Genomic DNA, 16,007 nt, shown 5'->3' on the forward strand with positions numbered 1-16,007 from the left:
AAATTGTTCACACCAAGAACGATAACTATAAAGATAACTATAATGATAACAATATTAGCATCCATGCCAACACACAATATCTTTCTGTTTGTTATAAGCATGCACAGCAGTTTTGTCGTCTGCCGCTCTTTTAAGCAGGATGGATTCTGATTGGCTGTAAATGTTTTTAACGTTCATCAGCGGAAAAAAGTCGTTCTGAAAGTGATTACAACGATATTGTTTCTCTGTGTTATCGTTATAGTTGTGGTGTGGATTCTGCTATTCTTTTATATTGAGAAAGATTTTTTTAGAACTTATCATCCTTGGTGTAAACGTGACTTTATTGTTCCTAAATCACAGGGATTTGTTCACTTAGACGTTTCCTTCTTCAATTTTTCCAAGAGGGATCCAAACTGTCAAACAGCTAAAAAAAATATAAAGTAAAAATAAAGTAAAACAGAAAAAAGGAAGAAATTAAAATAAAATAAAATATATATATATATAAAGACTTCTTATTCTTAATCACAGGGATTTGTTCACTATTTTTCACTTAGACTTAGAAAGTGAATGAATTTATGGATGCAACTTTTCCAAAAGAGGGTTTTACTGTCCAAATTGTCTAACAGCTGTGGCATGCAAATAAATAAATAAATAAATGAAGACTTTTGGTTCCTAAATCACTGGGATTTGTTCTCTAGACAAACCACACAATTTGAGTTGAGTTTAGCACAAACATGCTTGAGTTTCATGTTTAATACTTCAGCACATATAAGCAAAAACTAGTGATATTGCTTTAGCGAACACTACTAATCAGGCTCTCAGAACAGGCCATGCAGTCGGACTCTGTAATTTGTCCTTATATGGGCTTTTCTAGTCTTTTTTGGGTACATTAGCAAAACTACTGGCTGAGCAGGCCAGGTTCTGAATGCGCTTTCCTCAGAGGGATGGCAGAGTTGGCTTTTTTTGGGCAAGCGCTACCTTTGAGTGGCAATCAGCGCGGGCCTCAACGGAGGGCATTGAGTGTATTTGGCAGGAAGACACACAGTTCTCAACGGGCCTACAAACCCTCCAATACCACCGCCTCACGTGAGCCAGATGTGCTCATGTTTTACTGCACACAACTGGGCATCGTAATGCGGTAAACAAATAAAGTGTTGTTTGTCACCTAAGAAAATCTTTAGCATGGTTTCTTTCACGTCTTCTGTTAAAGGGAATGTTCCAGGTTCAATACAAGTTAGGTTATTGCATGTATAATGTTTAAAGGGGTAGTTCACCCAAAAATGAAATTTCTGTCATTAATTACTCATCCTTATATCATTCCAAAGACTTTCGTTCATATTCGGAACACAAATTAAATTTCATTTTTGGGTGAACTATCCCTTTAATTGTTGGATATACATACAGTGTATATTTTCATACACTTTAAAAGAGTAGCATGGCTCTAGCAATGTCATGGGTTTGATTCCCAGGGAATGAATGAACTGATTTGAAGAAAAAAAAAGCATATGTTACAGATTCTGTTGATTTGGCTTGAATTGAAACCAGGACATTCATTTAAAGGTCCAGTAAGTGATTTCTGAGAAATGTTGTTGAAAATTTAAATCAACCCCTAAACAAACAATTTTGTGAATATTTGCTAGATGTTTGTTGTGTGTGCTGAAAAAGAAAAAACATTGTGTTTTTAGGTGAATAGGAGAAAAAACAAAGTGGATCGGACCAATCCATGGAGCACCATAGAGCCAATCAGCAATAAGGGGCGGAGAGAGAGAGTGAGCAAGAAGGATATTTGTAGAAAGACTGTAGAAAGAGAGATAGCTGAGATAAAGAGGAAAAACTCAGAGGAATATAATTGAAAGAAGAAGGGTTACAATCAGGCAAGAGCTTTAGAACTCACGTTAATATTAGAAAAGCTTTCCAATGCTGGAGAGACCAGGGGCCGTATTCACAAAGAATTTTAAGGCTAAAAGTAGCTCCTAACTGGCGAATTTAGGAGCAACTCCTAAAAATAATGGGCGTGTCACTCGTAACTTTAGGACTCCTAATTTTTTTGACTAAGAGTAATTCACGAAGCATTTTAGCCCTAAAAGTAGCACCTAAGTCTGGGACAGCTTAAAAGAAGTCGAGAGGACTCCTAACTCACTAAGACCTATTCACAAACCGCTTTTTGTGGCATTTCACGTTGCGACGTTTTGAAATGCGTATTCGGCGGCTACAGGAGCTTCCAATCGCGAGGGAACAATTTTGCATTGTAGGCATAACTAGGGATGCAATAACGCCACCAACAACAACCAAAACTAGGCTACTCATTGCATGTAAACTAATTGTAACGTTTCATTGTGAATCAAATTAAAATGCAAACGTAGGCAGAGGCATGTAGTGACAGATTAATTCAATAATGTTGCAAAGATATTGCATCAATCCATATGTTTCATTAGGCTACTAGGCTATTTGTTTTGCCTTACTCTTTATTCATTTAGGCTGTTTATTCAGTTATTCATCATCTTCCGTCCTTCGCACTACTTGTGTAGCGCATGCATTCTCAGACCTGTCACCTGTCACTTATCATCGTAGGGGAGGTGTTTGGAATCATTCCCGCGTTACAATCATCAGCCAATCAAAGTGGTCACTTCAGTCAAGCTTGTGCATGAGTAATGACGTCATCCATAGCAACGAAGACTCACTCTTAGTTTAGGAGTTGTTATTTTTCTTTACTAAGAGTAGGTCTGAAAGGCGTTGTGAATAACTTTTAAGAGAAAACTCCTAGCTAAAATCTTTTAGTGCGATTTAGGAGTACTCCTAGTGGTAAGATAAAATGCTTTGTGAATACGGCCCCTGAGCAGGAATTAGAGGATGCTTTGTTTCTGCTCGATACATGAGTAACATTGGTTTTGCAATGTTTCACAGATCCAAGATATGCTGTTGTATGCTATTGTCATTGTTGAATCGCAGCTGATTCATCTATACTTCCGCTAGCTGTCTGATGCACCAGCAGTTTCTCAGAAATCGCTTACTGCACCTTTAATATCTGACTCCATCTACAAACCAAAGTGATTGAGATTTACATCATCTTAACCAAGGTCTCATTTTACAACAGTTAGCTTTAACTATTTCCTGGATGATTTTTCAGACATTTGTTCATAATGCAATCATTCAGCAAACCCCCAAAAAAAGAATAAACAACATTTTCTTGCGTTGGTTAAAACACAAATCGTTCACCCTTCATTTATATTATTTAGAAACACAATAGGGCCTTGTCAAGATTCGAGGTAAAACCAGACTCTGAAAGTGATTTTTCCAGACTCAAAAGCAAAATAATCTTTCCGCCCTTGTCTCCTGACAGGAACGCTGTTCCATTTTGGCTTTCGATGAATAATGACATCATCACATGTGCTTACAAGAGTAAAAAAGCGCAGGACATCTGAGAGCCATTGCTGAACGGGTTTGCCAATGGAAACCGTGCAAGATGGAGGAATCTAAAGAAACACCATTTTACTGAAAGTGATTTTTAACGAAATCGTTCCTCTGCGTCGATATCGTTATAGTTGTGCTGTGTGTCTAATTTGTCTAAAGTCTAATTTGCCGCTTGGTTCCTTCGAGTTTTTCAATTTATGTGTAAAATAAAGTCTGTGGTAAACATAACTTGACGCTAGTTTGACGTTTTGTTCTACAACGTGAGTTACACACACCCATAGCAAATACACAGTTTTTTGAAGCAGTTGCGTTCATTTTTGAAAATGTAAGTTTTTAACTCTTTCCCCGCCATTGACGGAATTTTCCGGCTTCCGTGTTTTCACTGTTATGCGGTATGTGGCGCTATAAAACATCTTCTGAAAGAGTAAACACAGAAAAAAAAGAAGCAGAAAGAATCGATATCACATGCAAGCATATGCAAATGTAAAATAACGCAATCATCAACATTAAACAGCATATAAATCAAAACTGCCTAATGTTACTGGATGAAATGTCGACCCAGGACGAGCTGTAGGACTGTGAAGTGTTGGGGGTGTTGATGGACTCGATTTACTCAATCTATGTTTTATCATCGTTGAATCCCATCCAGATGTACGTATGGACAAAAACGTGATTTTCTCAGCTTTTTGCTTTTTTAATGAAACTTAACCACATTCAAGTGTTGATAAAAAACAAACAAAGAATGCATTAAGCTAGAATAAAACGTTTTGCTGTTGTTGATTTTCTTTCTTTTGATATATTGCATGTTCATATGTTCATTGTGAAGATAATCAAAAATGCTGGCGCGGGCTGGCAACTTTAAAAAAAAAAAAACGCTGGCATGGAAAGAGTTAAAGCTACACTGTGTAATTTTTTAAGTTGATTCTTAGCAAAAAACACTTTGTTCTTTCAAAATGATATGTGCTCATTAATGTGTAATTACTTCTACCAACTAATCAAGTATTCTCGTAAGCGTAGAATCTGCCATTTAGAATACATACGAGCGAGTCGTTCGAATGGCGGCAGCCATGTTGCGCCTCCATCTTGAAAATACATTAGCCAAAGAGGGACATACCTGGAAATTCAAGCTTCGCCTTTCGCGTTTTTACACTCTGTGACGAATGCGAGGGGGAGATTACTCGTGACTGCCGGCAGATTTGAAATAATACGGCCACCGTAGGAGTTAAAACGGCCTGGGAATGGGAGGGGCTAGAAAGTAATATTCAGTTGGTAGTCATAAACAATTTCACCGCTAGACGGGAGAAAATCCTACACAGTGTAGCTTTAATAAGTAACTATATAAGACAGTTTGGGGTGTGAGTGTGTTATGTTTTGCGCTATGTAACTCAAGTTATGTTTACCACAGGCTTTATTTCTCACAAATTGAAAAATAGGAAATTCTTGAAGGAACACGCGGCGAATTAGACTTCCGTGTTCTGGAAACGTCATTCCTGCACCACTCAATTTACAACGATTTCTAGAACTATATCTTTATCATTATCGTCCTTGGTGTGAACGGGTCTTGGTGACTTCAAACGAAAAAAGGAAGTCATTAGCAATTACACGATTGAAATTTGACCAGGAACATGCATTACTTTCAAAATTAGCGTAAGGAATCACTGACCAGTGACGTCCAGGGAGACTGTATCTTGAGTGTCTTCAATGCCGTGCATCACCTCACAGCGGTAGACGCCCGCATCACTGGCCCTGAGCCTCGTCACGGTCAGAGACGCGTCGCCCTGCTTCTCTGGGAGGCTGGGCACAGACACCCTGTCTTTAAACCCCTGGCCGATCTTGATGAACCCGTTCTGGGCCACCATCACTATGCTTTCCTCATCGCCCTCGAGTTTAGTCCACTTGATGCGCAGTTGGTCCGGGTTGGCGCTGGAGACCGGGGCCGCAGCGGCAGCGGTGGGTGTGCTGGAGGTGCCAGTCGGGGGGAGGAGGATGGAGAAATGGCAGGGCAAGACCACCTGCTCCGCCAGAGACCCTCGGACCGGAGGACTCCTCTCCACCTTCATCCTACGGGCCGAGTCTGGGAAACAAGAAGCAGATGGAGGAGAGGAACCCAGGAGCACACACATCATAGCATCTTCTAGAAGCTTTTACTAACACACACTTTGACACCAAACTCAAACATTCTGTTTCCAGATAGACTCGATATTTACACCTTAATTATGGGATTAAAAGAAGCATTCGAGTCATTTATCAATGTAATGGTTTCATAAACCAAAAACGCTGCAGTTCATCTCTCATACAGCATCATATAGCAGACCAGGGTTATTAATGTTAATAAAATTGACCTGAAATAAAAATATAAAAATACTTCAACATTTTTCAATTTTGTTTAGTTTAAGTTGAAATAATAAAGTAAATGAAACTAAACTGAAGCTTTATGAAAACTATATAGACATATTGCCTAATATGGTAAATATATAATAATAAAATCTAATTCAAAATATTAACAAAAATAATAATAGAGTATCAATGATACTACAATAACACTGCAGCAGACAGGAAGTAGTTGTTTAACACACAGGAAGTGTTGAACAATTTGAGATTTGTTTACAATGATTTCTAGGGATGCATGATACATCATCATAACTGTCTGTCACTAACCGATATTTCAGATTTTTAATATATCCCTTTGGTTAATTTCTCCTAATTTTAATTTAAGTTTCCTTTATTGTCATCTAACACTCACTTAACGTCAATCTTTAAAAACGATAATATTTTAATAGCACTAACTAAGTCTAATCTTTAACAAATCTCTAAATGAATATTTCATATAAGTGAATATTTGATTAAAATATGTATTATTAGAATATGAAAAATATTCATATTATTTATTAAATATATATACTTATTCTAATTAAATATGAATATACATATATTTACATTTAATTATTAATAATTATTATAATAAATAAAATGAATATTTTATTTTAAATATTTTTATTTTAATAATTTAATAAACTAGTTTAAAAATAAACAAAACAAGCTAATTTAGGCAAGACAACATTATAATGTACAATACGAAAAATAGTCACATTGTTTAATAAATATTTAAATATAGTGTACTACTGAGTACTAAGAATTAATATTATTTATTATAATAATATTTAAAAATATTTACAATATATATTTATATGTAATTGTATAATTTATTTTTTATTTTAAAGATTAAAAAATGTTTTACCTAAAAGTTTTCTTAATTTTTTTATACAAACTAGCATAACATTTTTATATTTGCCATTTATTGATATCAGCCATTACATGAAATTGATTATTGGCTAATCAGTATTGTCACAAATGTTAATATCAGTCCATCATTTATCTATTTTAAAGGTTTGGAGAGTCGAAGTGAATGTAAAAAGGAAACGTTTATAATAATGTGGAAGAAGTAAAAATGCCACACACACACACACACTCATAAACTCACCATGGTGGGTTACAGCGCTGCAGGCACAGACCAACCAGAGGATGTGCTTAACGTCCAATAACATCTCAAATCTGGAAATAAAGCAAGCTTTTCATTTCGTAAAAGTCATTCTACTTTTGTATTTGCAGCAACAGATTAGCTACTTCTAACGTGGGTTGATTGTCAGACTGTTTCTGTTTCATGTCTGTCTATGTCTTTGTTCCAGGTCCAATAGGTCTTTAAACACCCACTCTCTGTTTGCTTTCTTGTCTCATTTATCAATTCAATAAATAGCTTTGCAGTCAAACAGAGAACGAGTTTATGAAAGCATCATTCATAGTTAGCGGTTAAAAATGTTGTATCATATGTTCCATCTTAATAATCCTACTTCACCTCAGAAATATACGGATCATCCTGTGACAGCTGTGGTGTCCAAAACCCATGACAGTCAAACTGTATCACACACGCCCTATATAGTACACTATCAAACACCAGAGAGCGACATATAAAGAATCTTTACGCATCGCTGTCTAACAATTAACATCTCCGTGGAAATCTGAGCGCGCGCTAAATCTAAAGCCAATCTATGCGTAATGAAGACAGATCAATTAAAATCAGACCAAATCAAACCCAAAAGCTTATCTGAAAGCAATCCAAAGCTTATCTGCAGCTCCACTGATATCACACACTCTCATCTATCCGCGTTAAAGCAGAACAGGCATTAACATGATAATGATGAGATAATGATAAGTGGACCTCCACTGAGATGATGCCAAGCGCGAACAAAGCTTCAGGGTGACAGACAGTCAACTGGGAAACAAAGAGATGCACTGAGGCAAATATGCTCTAATAGCAGAGCAGAGGAGAGCATGGTCAAATTAAAATGCGATTTAACTGACATTTAACTAAAGCAATTAGGCTACTTGTTAATGTGCAGTAATATTCATCAAGTATCAAGATTGTTAATAATAATAATACTTACTTATTTCCCCCAGTAGACAATATTGACTAGCTATTCCTGATTCTCCAAAAACAGTCCAAATGTATCTGATGCTCCTCCACCGAGCCGCAGAAGTCAGTGCTCTTTCTTCCCCTGATGCCCACGAAAAGACTGGAGACATGAGCCGGCAGCAAGTTCAAATTCCATGTCCACCCATGATTTCGTCAGTTTCCAGAGGAGGGGCAGAGAGTGCCCACCCAAAACGAATCTGATCCATCCTGCTGACTGAAGAGGAACAGAGATGTTCTGCGCTCTTAATGTTAGTGCAAACTGGATTTTGAATCACCGATTAAGCTAGTCTGATCATATAACTTGGGACATAAATAAGAAAAAAAAGTATTATTTTTTGTTTCTCTTCTCTTTAATTGCAATCTTGGAGCTGCAGAGAAAACTTCCGCGCAAAGTCCAAAGCATGTCTATCTGCTCGTAAAGTGCCTGTAACAGCTAAGATAGTGACAGTCTTCGCAAATGAAATCAACATTCATTCTACAGATTGTATGCACAGAACACAAGCTCTGCTCCGTTAAGCAGCTCTGCATTACGCGGAGTCGCGCGTAAAAGCGCATCTGCAGGTCTGACAGGGCACTGGTAATCAGACATGCTGAAGGTGCTGATGGAGTAACTGGGTTATTAAGGGGTGTGAAAGTGGCTAAATTGCTCTTGAGAGCAGATGTGAACTGCTCTACTCCGCTTCTAAGAGCTTGCCTGAGCTTTCCACACGGGGGAGAGAAGATACCGTTACCTTTGCTACAAATAACCCGCACCATTCATTAGATTTAGCGATAGCAGGACTATTAGTAAAAGTCCATATAGCATATAGTTTGGGGTCGGATGGATTTGATCACCAAGGCTGCATTAATTTGATCAAAGTAAAAACATTAATATTGTGACATATAACCGTTTTATGTTATAATAATAAAAAAATAAAAACTCCATTCTTCAGTGTCACATGATCCTTCAGAAATCATTCTAATATGATGATTTGCTGCTCAAGAAACATTTCTTATTATAATGAGTGTTGAAAATGGTTGTGCTGCTTAATATTTTTGTGTAAACCATGAAACCTTTTTTCAGGATACAAAGTTCAAAAGAACAGAATTTATTTGAAATAGAATTCATTTGTAAAAACAAAAGTCATTACTGACATTTGATGCTGAACAAATAATATTTATTTAAAAAAAAAAATCTAACTGGCCTTTAAACAGTAGTACGGAGTTTTGAAAATGTACGGAGTTATTGTACAGATTATCCAATATATGCTCTATTCCCTTTTACTATAAGGGGAATTGTATGATCATATGTTTTATCCATTGTTAATCAAATTTGAGGTTTACTACACAAACTACACATAGACCTATAATAATAAAAGACTGTCAAATTTTCTAGAGAACATGATTGGTGCTTACCTGTCTTGATGATAGGGTGTTGTCAGTGGTTTCCATTCTGGATCATAGACATGATACACATTGATGCCTCATTAGCGGCTGTTCTATGGGACGGCCCGTGAACATTTGAGAGCAAGTTGACTGAGTGTCTGCAACCGTAGTTAGACGTATGATTATCTATATCTGTAATATACTTCAGCAGATGATTTTTGCTAAACTAACACAAGACGACATAAAAAATGTACCAAAGTATAAAATCCTGTAATACACAAACCGACACTTTCTCACCAGTGACAGGTTATCCCATTTCTTCTGGAATTTAAATCTCGGCGGTTTCACAACCAGAAGCTGCGCAATGTTGAGGCTTCATTGATTCTTATTGTGAGTGACGACATGCTGAACATTGGAAGATGGCAGGAGGACCGACGTGAATGTGGTTTCATAAACATATCTATGTTTGAGTAGTTTCAGCATGTTGCTATGCAGTTGCTAAGGTGTTTTAAGGAGGTTGCTGAAGTTGCCTAAAGAGTTCACTCACACCAGTCTATAATATTCTGATGTCTATGGCTTGGGATCTTTCTTCAATGCAACTTTTTGTTTTGGATTTTCTCCCACTTTATCTCTCACAAGGTAAAAATCATCAGCTTGTTTAGAAAAGTAACAGCATACATCTCTTCAACAAGCTGCATGCATCATTCGTCCCAGCTGGAAAAAACAGACATAAACCAGTCAAAGCTGGTTTGCTGGTCTTAGCTGGTTTAAAGATGCTCTATCCAGCCGATCCAATTAAAAAAGTGCCCAAAACCTCTTTAAAACCAGCTAACAGTCCTGCCTGAAGACCAAAAGATCAGCTTAGTCTGGTTTAAGATGTCTTTTTTTTAAAGCAGAGATGTCCACAACACCAATAGTGCAGCACAACTAATGCAACGATGCATGCAAGTTTCATAAACGCATTACGAAAGGAAGATCACTACTTAGGGAATGAGAAAAAACAAATCTTTATTCACATTTATTATATGTATCACACCTTACAGTTAAAAATGTACTAATTTCTTATTATTAAAAAGAAGTGTTCTTTTTTTAAACTTTCATCGTTTAATATTGTAGCATGGAAGCTTGTTTCCGCCTCATATCCAATCTAAACTCTAATTCTGAAAAAAAAAAAAAAAAAAATCCAGAATAGTGAGACATAAAATTGGGATTGCGAGAAAAAAAGTCGGAATTGTGAGATAAAAATATATAATTGTGAGATAAATTATATAAAAAATGAGATATAATATAAACTCACAAAAAAAAAAAAAAAAAAAGTTAGTTGTGGCTTTTATCTCACAATTTGAACTTTTTTCAAAAGTTTGGCTTTTGGAAAAGGGGCTTTTTTGCAAATTGGAATTGCAAGAAAAAAGTCAGAATTGTGAGATGTAAAGTCAATTAAAAAAAGTAACTGCGGCTTTTTATCTTGTGATTCTGACTTTTTTCTCACAATTGAGACTTTTTTGATATAGACTCACAACTGCAAGAAAAAAAGAAAAAAATATACCATGGAGGAAACAAGCTTCTATATTGTAGAGCCAATTCACTGTAAATATACTTTAAAAATGCATAATGTTATTGCTCATATAGTTTAAAAACAGTACAAAAGTCATGCTTTTCATGAATGGTGCTCATTAGACCCCAAAGAGGGTCATATATCATCGAACAGGTCGTCTGGATCAAGGTTCGCAGCAGCAGTTGCTGGTTTCAGTTGGACTTTTGACGTTTTGCTCGTTCCGGCTTTGGCATCTTCCGTCGGCTTCTCTCTAAAATTACAAAGTGAAGGAGCAAGCGTCATCAGAAGGTGGAGGTTAAATGCATAGCAGAAGCTGGTATAAGTCATGACACTGGAGTAAAGTCTTGCTGCTGCCTGATTACAGTGACCCAGTGCCACAGGCTCCTTAAAACAGGGTCAAGTCTAAACGCTGTACAGTTCACCCTGCTTCATCCTGTATAATCAGGCACATACCATGTGTTTTTAGTGTCACCGGATGCTAATAAGAGTTTGAAAGCCACTGATCATGTACCCCGTCACTCAAAGTGGATCTGACACTGATGTACAAGGTGACATTTATGTCTCAAAGTCACCGCAGAACTAACTTACGTTAATGGTAACTTGCTTTCATTACTACATTGTGACAAAATTAGTATGTAAAAATGCTTCTTCAGCATTAAAACAAGAAATAAAGGTTAAACTCCCACAGGATTCCATCTTTAAGGACGACGGAGAGCTTTTCAAAGCGCTAGAAGAAATCAGGTCAGAGGGAGGGAAAATAAATGAGATTTATAGTCCCGTAAGCCTGTTAATTTCAGGATGTGCCGGGGATCATGTAGCCTTTTAAGCAAAGCTTGTCCTGTGGTGTACCAGAAAACACATGGACAACATGGCTGGAATTAAACATACACACACATGAGAGAAAGTTAGTCGGGTTACATCACATCTAGCAAAAAAAGTTACACGGACAAGATGAATGTAAACTATAAAGGTTCTTCAATGGTTCAGCAAAGAACCATTTTTACAGTTTATTGGAGATTCCTTGGTTCTTTGGAGATCGTTTGTTTCTTCAAGTTACATTATAGGTTCTTCAGATCAATCCAATAAATATTTTTATACATACACACAGTATATTTTCAATCATGACAATCTCAGAATAGTTTTTGTTATTGAATATGGCAATGTTAATGTATTTGGTCTAGACGGACTATATTTATATATATATATATGATGACCTGGTGATCCTGAGGCAGTAATATAAATAATAAATAATGAAATCAAAGAGCCATTTTGAATGCATTAAGAGTATAATGCATTAAATATACAATGCACCGGAATGAATTCTGTTTTGTCTCATGCATATAATATTTGTGAGCTTTAATAAGCCTCAACGTGGGGGAAATGGAGTTCATTAAAAGTTAACAGCATCCACGTAAAGCATTCACACACTCTTAAAGAGCCTGTCCCTGGAAACTAACTCTTCCTTATTAGAAACAGGTTTGCATCCAGCAGTGTCTCCTCGTAATGCAGCTACAGGATTCAGGTGAATAAGACGCCATTTTAACGGATCATGCTGAGGAGCTTCCAGAAACCTTTTAGTATCCTGCTGAAATAGTAAGAGCTGCTCCATAAAATACCACCATAATAACAATCAGGAAAAATAAAAATGAAATATTCAATGAGGCTCATTTGCTCAACGAGCAATTTTGAAATGTTCAAGGTTAAAAATGAACATAAAACATTGAAAGAATATAAAATATAAAAAGAATGTTGTCGCCTAAAATTAATGACAATGTAAAGGTTCACCACAGTGTTACTGCGAAATACAGAGGGGTCAAAAAGTCTGCAACCACAAGGAAAATATGCTTTTCTTCATATAAATGTAAAAAAGACATAAAACATTGAATATTAAATGAAGAAATAGATCAGATTCTGATCTATTTCTAGGTTGCATGCTAATCGTAAATGCAACAAAGAAGCATTTTCACCGGTGGAATCAGACTTTAGGACCCCAATGTACAAGCAACAGGGCCTTATATTATAAAACAGATTGTGTTTCCAGGTTCATGATCCCTGTGGAATCACATTTGAGGTCTTATCTTGCCACAAGTGCAGTTCAGGACTCAAATACCTGCTTCTGAGACATGCAATTAAAGAGCTGTCTAGCAAAGAGGAAGCGAGTGTTAGGTGAGGTCCACAGGGATTGACGCAACATAAACGCAGTGGAAGTCTTTAAAATCGGTTTAAAAACAGATGCCACATTCTTTTGCTTCAAATAAATCCATTTATTAGTACATTTTTCAGTGTCTATGAAATAGCATGCTTCATCGATGAATAATCTTGCAGGCCATTTGGTTGATATGAAAGATAATAAAAAAACATGATTTAGCTAAAGTCACCATGATTTTAAAGTAGAAAACTCTTATTTTTTATGGAATATTGCAGTATTTATTATAAATGATTTATGTGTTCGCATCATTAACTTCCCGTTCCTCTTGCAGAGACATCTCATCTCTTCTCTCTCTGATGATGTGTTTACTGGCGTGAGGGCGGGGCAACCTGTCACTCACAAGAGATCCACCAATAGCAAACCACATCCATCCAATCAATTCCTGATGGACAAAATCAAGTCCCGCCCTACATTTTTTTCACGTTCAAGAAGCCGTTTCACTCAATATGGGGAAGAAAAGAATATTGAAACTTCCGTTTAATGCAGACTTTAAAGTAAAAAACGGCTCTTGCTTGCAAATATATGGTGATTTGTCCTCAAAAATACAATGAAACAAATGAGAAAAGTCTGTGATTGTCCTTTTCTTGACCAAAGAGCTTTTTATATGGTGCGTTGGTAGTGGTACCAAACAAACACTGAGAGGCTCAAAGATTTTGATCTTTTCTAACATGTAAACACTAAAATGGTTAGTTGATTAGTTCGTTCTCATTTGACTCTCGAAAACCACATTTTATTGAACTTAGTAAATCAAGCATCAGAAATGCATCTTTAAAAAGCAAACCCCAAACGTTCATCTGCGAAACGATGCTGAGTCAGCGCAATCTCGGACAATCTGAGTGTAAACAGCGCATTTGCATTTCTGCACATGTAAATATGGTGGTTTGATCAAGGGGTTCCCCTGTGCGGATCGCATCTGGAAGTCATTTTGACGCAACTAAACTCTCCTGTAAGGGCAGCTTTGATGATGAACAGAAAGAGTTGCTTTCCTACTGCCTTCTGGGAGGAAATCCGTAGGTACGGGCATGGAGAGCACACACGTAGATCACGTATATTTGCTGTCGTGATTCACTGGGAACAAGCTGGGAATTGTCTGCGGGTTGGGGAAAATGGTCTTATGTTTTTTTTAAAGTTATTATTACGAGAAGCACTGGATCTGGTTAAGAGAATGTAAAGGAGCCTAGAATGGGGGAGAGATGTTACGGTATGATTTCTAATAAAGACCACAGCCATATGAGACATAAGAGTAAATAATGTAAATGTATATCCACATATCATGAAGTAAACCAATGGATGATTTAATTAGAATAATGAAAAACAGGTTTTGTTAACACGTTGAACTCAAGTAAAATAAAGAACCAGCAATGAAAAGTCTTACAGGTTGTCTGAAACACCACCACTGGTCTTTTGTAGAAGTTGTTACATTAAGTGTAAATAATTCTTACCAGAGGCAACACAAGGGCGAATCTCTCAGAAACTGACTTGGGCAAGTACCAAGGCAATAATTATATATATATTTTTTGCATATGACAATTAAATGCATTTGATGCATATTTTGCATATGACAACTAAATGCATTAGTACACACACACACATTATATATATATATATATATATATATATATATATATATATATATATATATATATATACATATATACACTGTATACAGTGTGTGTGTATGTGTGTGTATATATTATATATATATATATATATACATGTGTGTGTGTGTACAATTGTATATATACATATTTATGATATTAAATATGAAATATTTACAGATATATATATATATATATCCAGCGCTCAGCATGTGTGTTTGCTGCTGCAGTTCGATCCATAATCAAAAGGAAGTGACCTTTATTATTTAAATTATAAATACAAAATGATAATGTAACATTTATAAATAAATATATATATATATATATATATATATATATATATATATATATATATATATATATATATATATATATATATATATATATATATATATATATATATATATATATATATATATATATATATATATATATATATATATATAAATATAAATATAAATATATATATATATATATATATATATATACACATATATATATATATATATATTAGGGCTGTCAAACGATTAATCACATCCAAAATAAAAGTTTGTTTTTACATAATACATGTGTGTGTACGGTGTATAATTATTTTCTATATATAAATACACACACATGCATGTATATATTTAAGAAATATTTGCATGTATATACTGTGTATATATATTTATATTATATATCATTTATATTATATATAAATATTTTATATATAAATAACACATTTTTCTTAAATATATATGCATGCGTGTGTATTTATATATAGAAAATAATTATACTCCATACACACACATATATTATGTAAACACAAACTTTTATTTTGGATGCGATTAATCGCGAATAATCGTTTGACAACCCCTTATATATATATATTCCTTTTGATTATGGAGTAAAACATGACCTGGACATTTGTTTGGGAGTCCCACAAACTAAGCGAACTGCAGCAAACACACACGCTGAGCGCTGGATTAATGCAGTGTAACTGGGCCGATTGTTGTCTGTTGTCATGCTCAGCCAGATTCATCTCTAGGCAGGTGCTGGGAGACTGTAGAACGGCAGAGTTTCAGCCAGAGCCCAAATCAATCCACGCCTGCCTTCTCTCGCTCTCTCCTCTTCCTCTTCCTCTTCTTCATCTCATATAAAATGACTAGTGAAGTTCTGAAGCACCTCTGAATCCTCTAACACAGTTTCGACTTCCTTCTCTTCGACCTGGGAAGGAGACACTCTACAGTTAACTTTACCGTCTCAATGAATGATGTCTTTTTTGCTTGTCTGGGTAATATTTAATCGAAACATTCAAACTTTCCCCTCAGAAATCACTTCAAATGCCTGTCACTTTTCAATCACCTGCCTCAATACTGCAAAGCAACACTTGCTTTTCACAATCCAATCAATTCACGATAGATACCGTAACATTAAGTC

General features: G+C 35.8%; 2 protein-coding genes across 3 annotated transcripts in view; both read right to left on the bottom strand.

The window, feature by feature from the left end:
* Positions 1-7,963, bottom strand: part of vcanb (versican b) — a 32,846-nt gene extending 24,883 nt beyond the window's left edge. Inside the window, exons 1-3 of the mRNA XM_079860484.1 lie at positions 7,833-7,963; positions 6,872-6,942; positions 5,054-5,464 (exon numbers count right to left, since the gene is read on the bottom strand). Of these exons, the coding sequence (XP_079716610.1) occupies positions 5,054-5,464; positions 6,872-6,935 (475 nt within the window). The 5' untranslated portion in view covers positions 6,936-6,942; positions 7,833-7,963. The remainder of the gene's footprint in view (positions 1-5,053; positions 5,465-6,871; positions 6,943-7,832) is intronic.
* A 2,248-nt stretch (positions 7,964-10,211) lies between these two features.
* xrcc4 (X-ray repair complementing defective repair in Chinese hamster cells 4) overlaps positions 10,212-16,007 on the bottom strand; it is a 37,627-nt gene continuing 31,831 nt past the window's right edge. The window contains exon 8 of one of the 2 annotated variants that reach the window (XM_079862016.1): positions 10,212-11,031. In XM_079862016.1, coding sequence (XP_079718142.1) covers positions 10,917-11,031 — 115 coding nt within the window. In that variant the 3' untranslated portion in view covers positions 10,212-10,916. Of the gene's footprint in view, positions 11,032-15,465; positions 15,795-16,007 lie in introns of those variants that run through there. The other variant, XM_079862017.1, reaches the window with a different exon arrangement.

The sequence above is a fragment of the Squalius cephalus genome, assembly GCF_949319135.1.
Source record: "Squalius cephalus genome assembly, chromosome: 24".
Lineage (NCBI taxonomy): Eukaryota > Metazoa > Chordata > Actinopteri > Cypriniformes > Leuciscidae > Squalius > Squalius cephalus.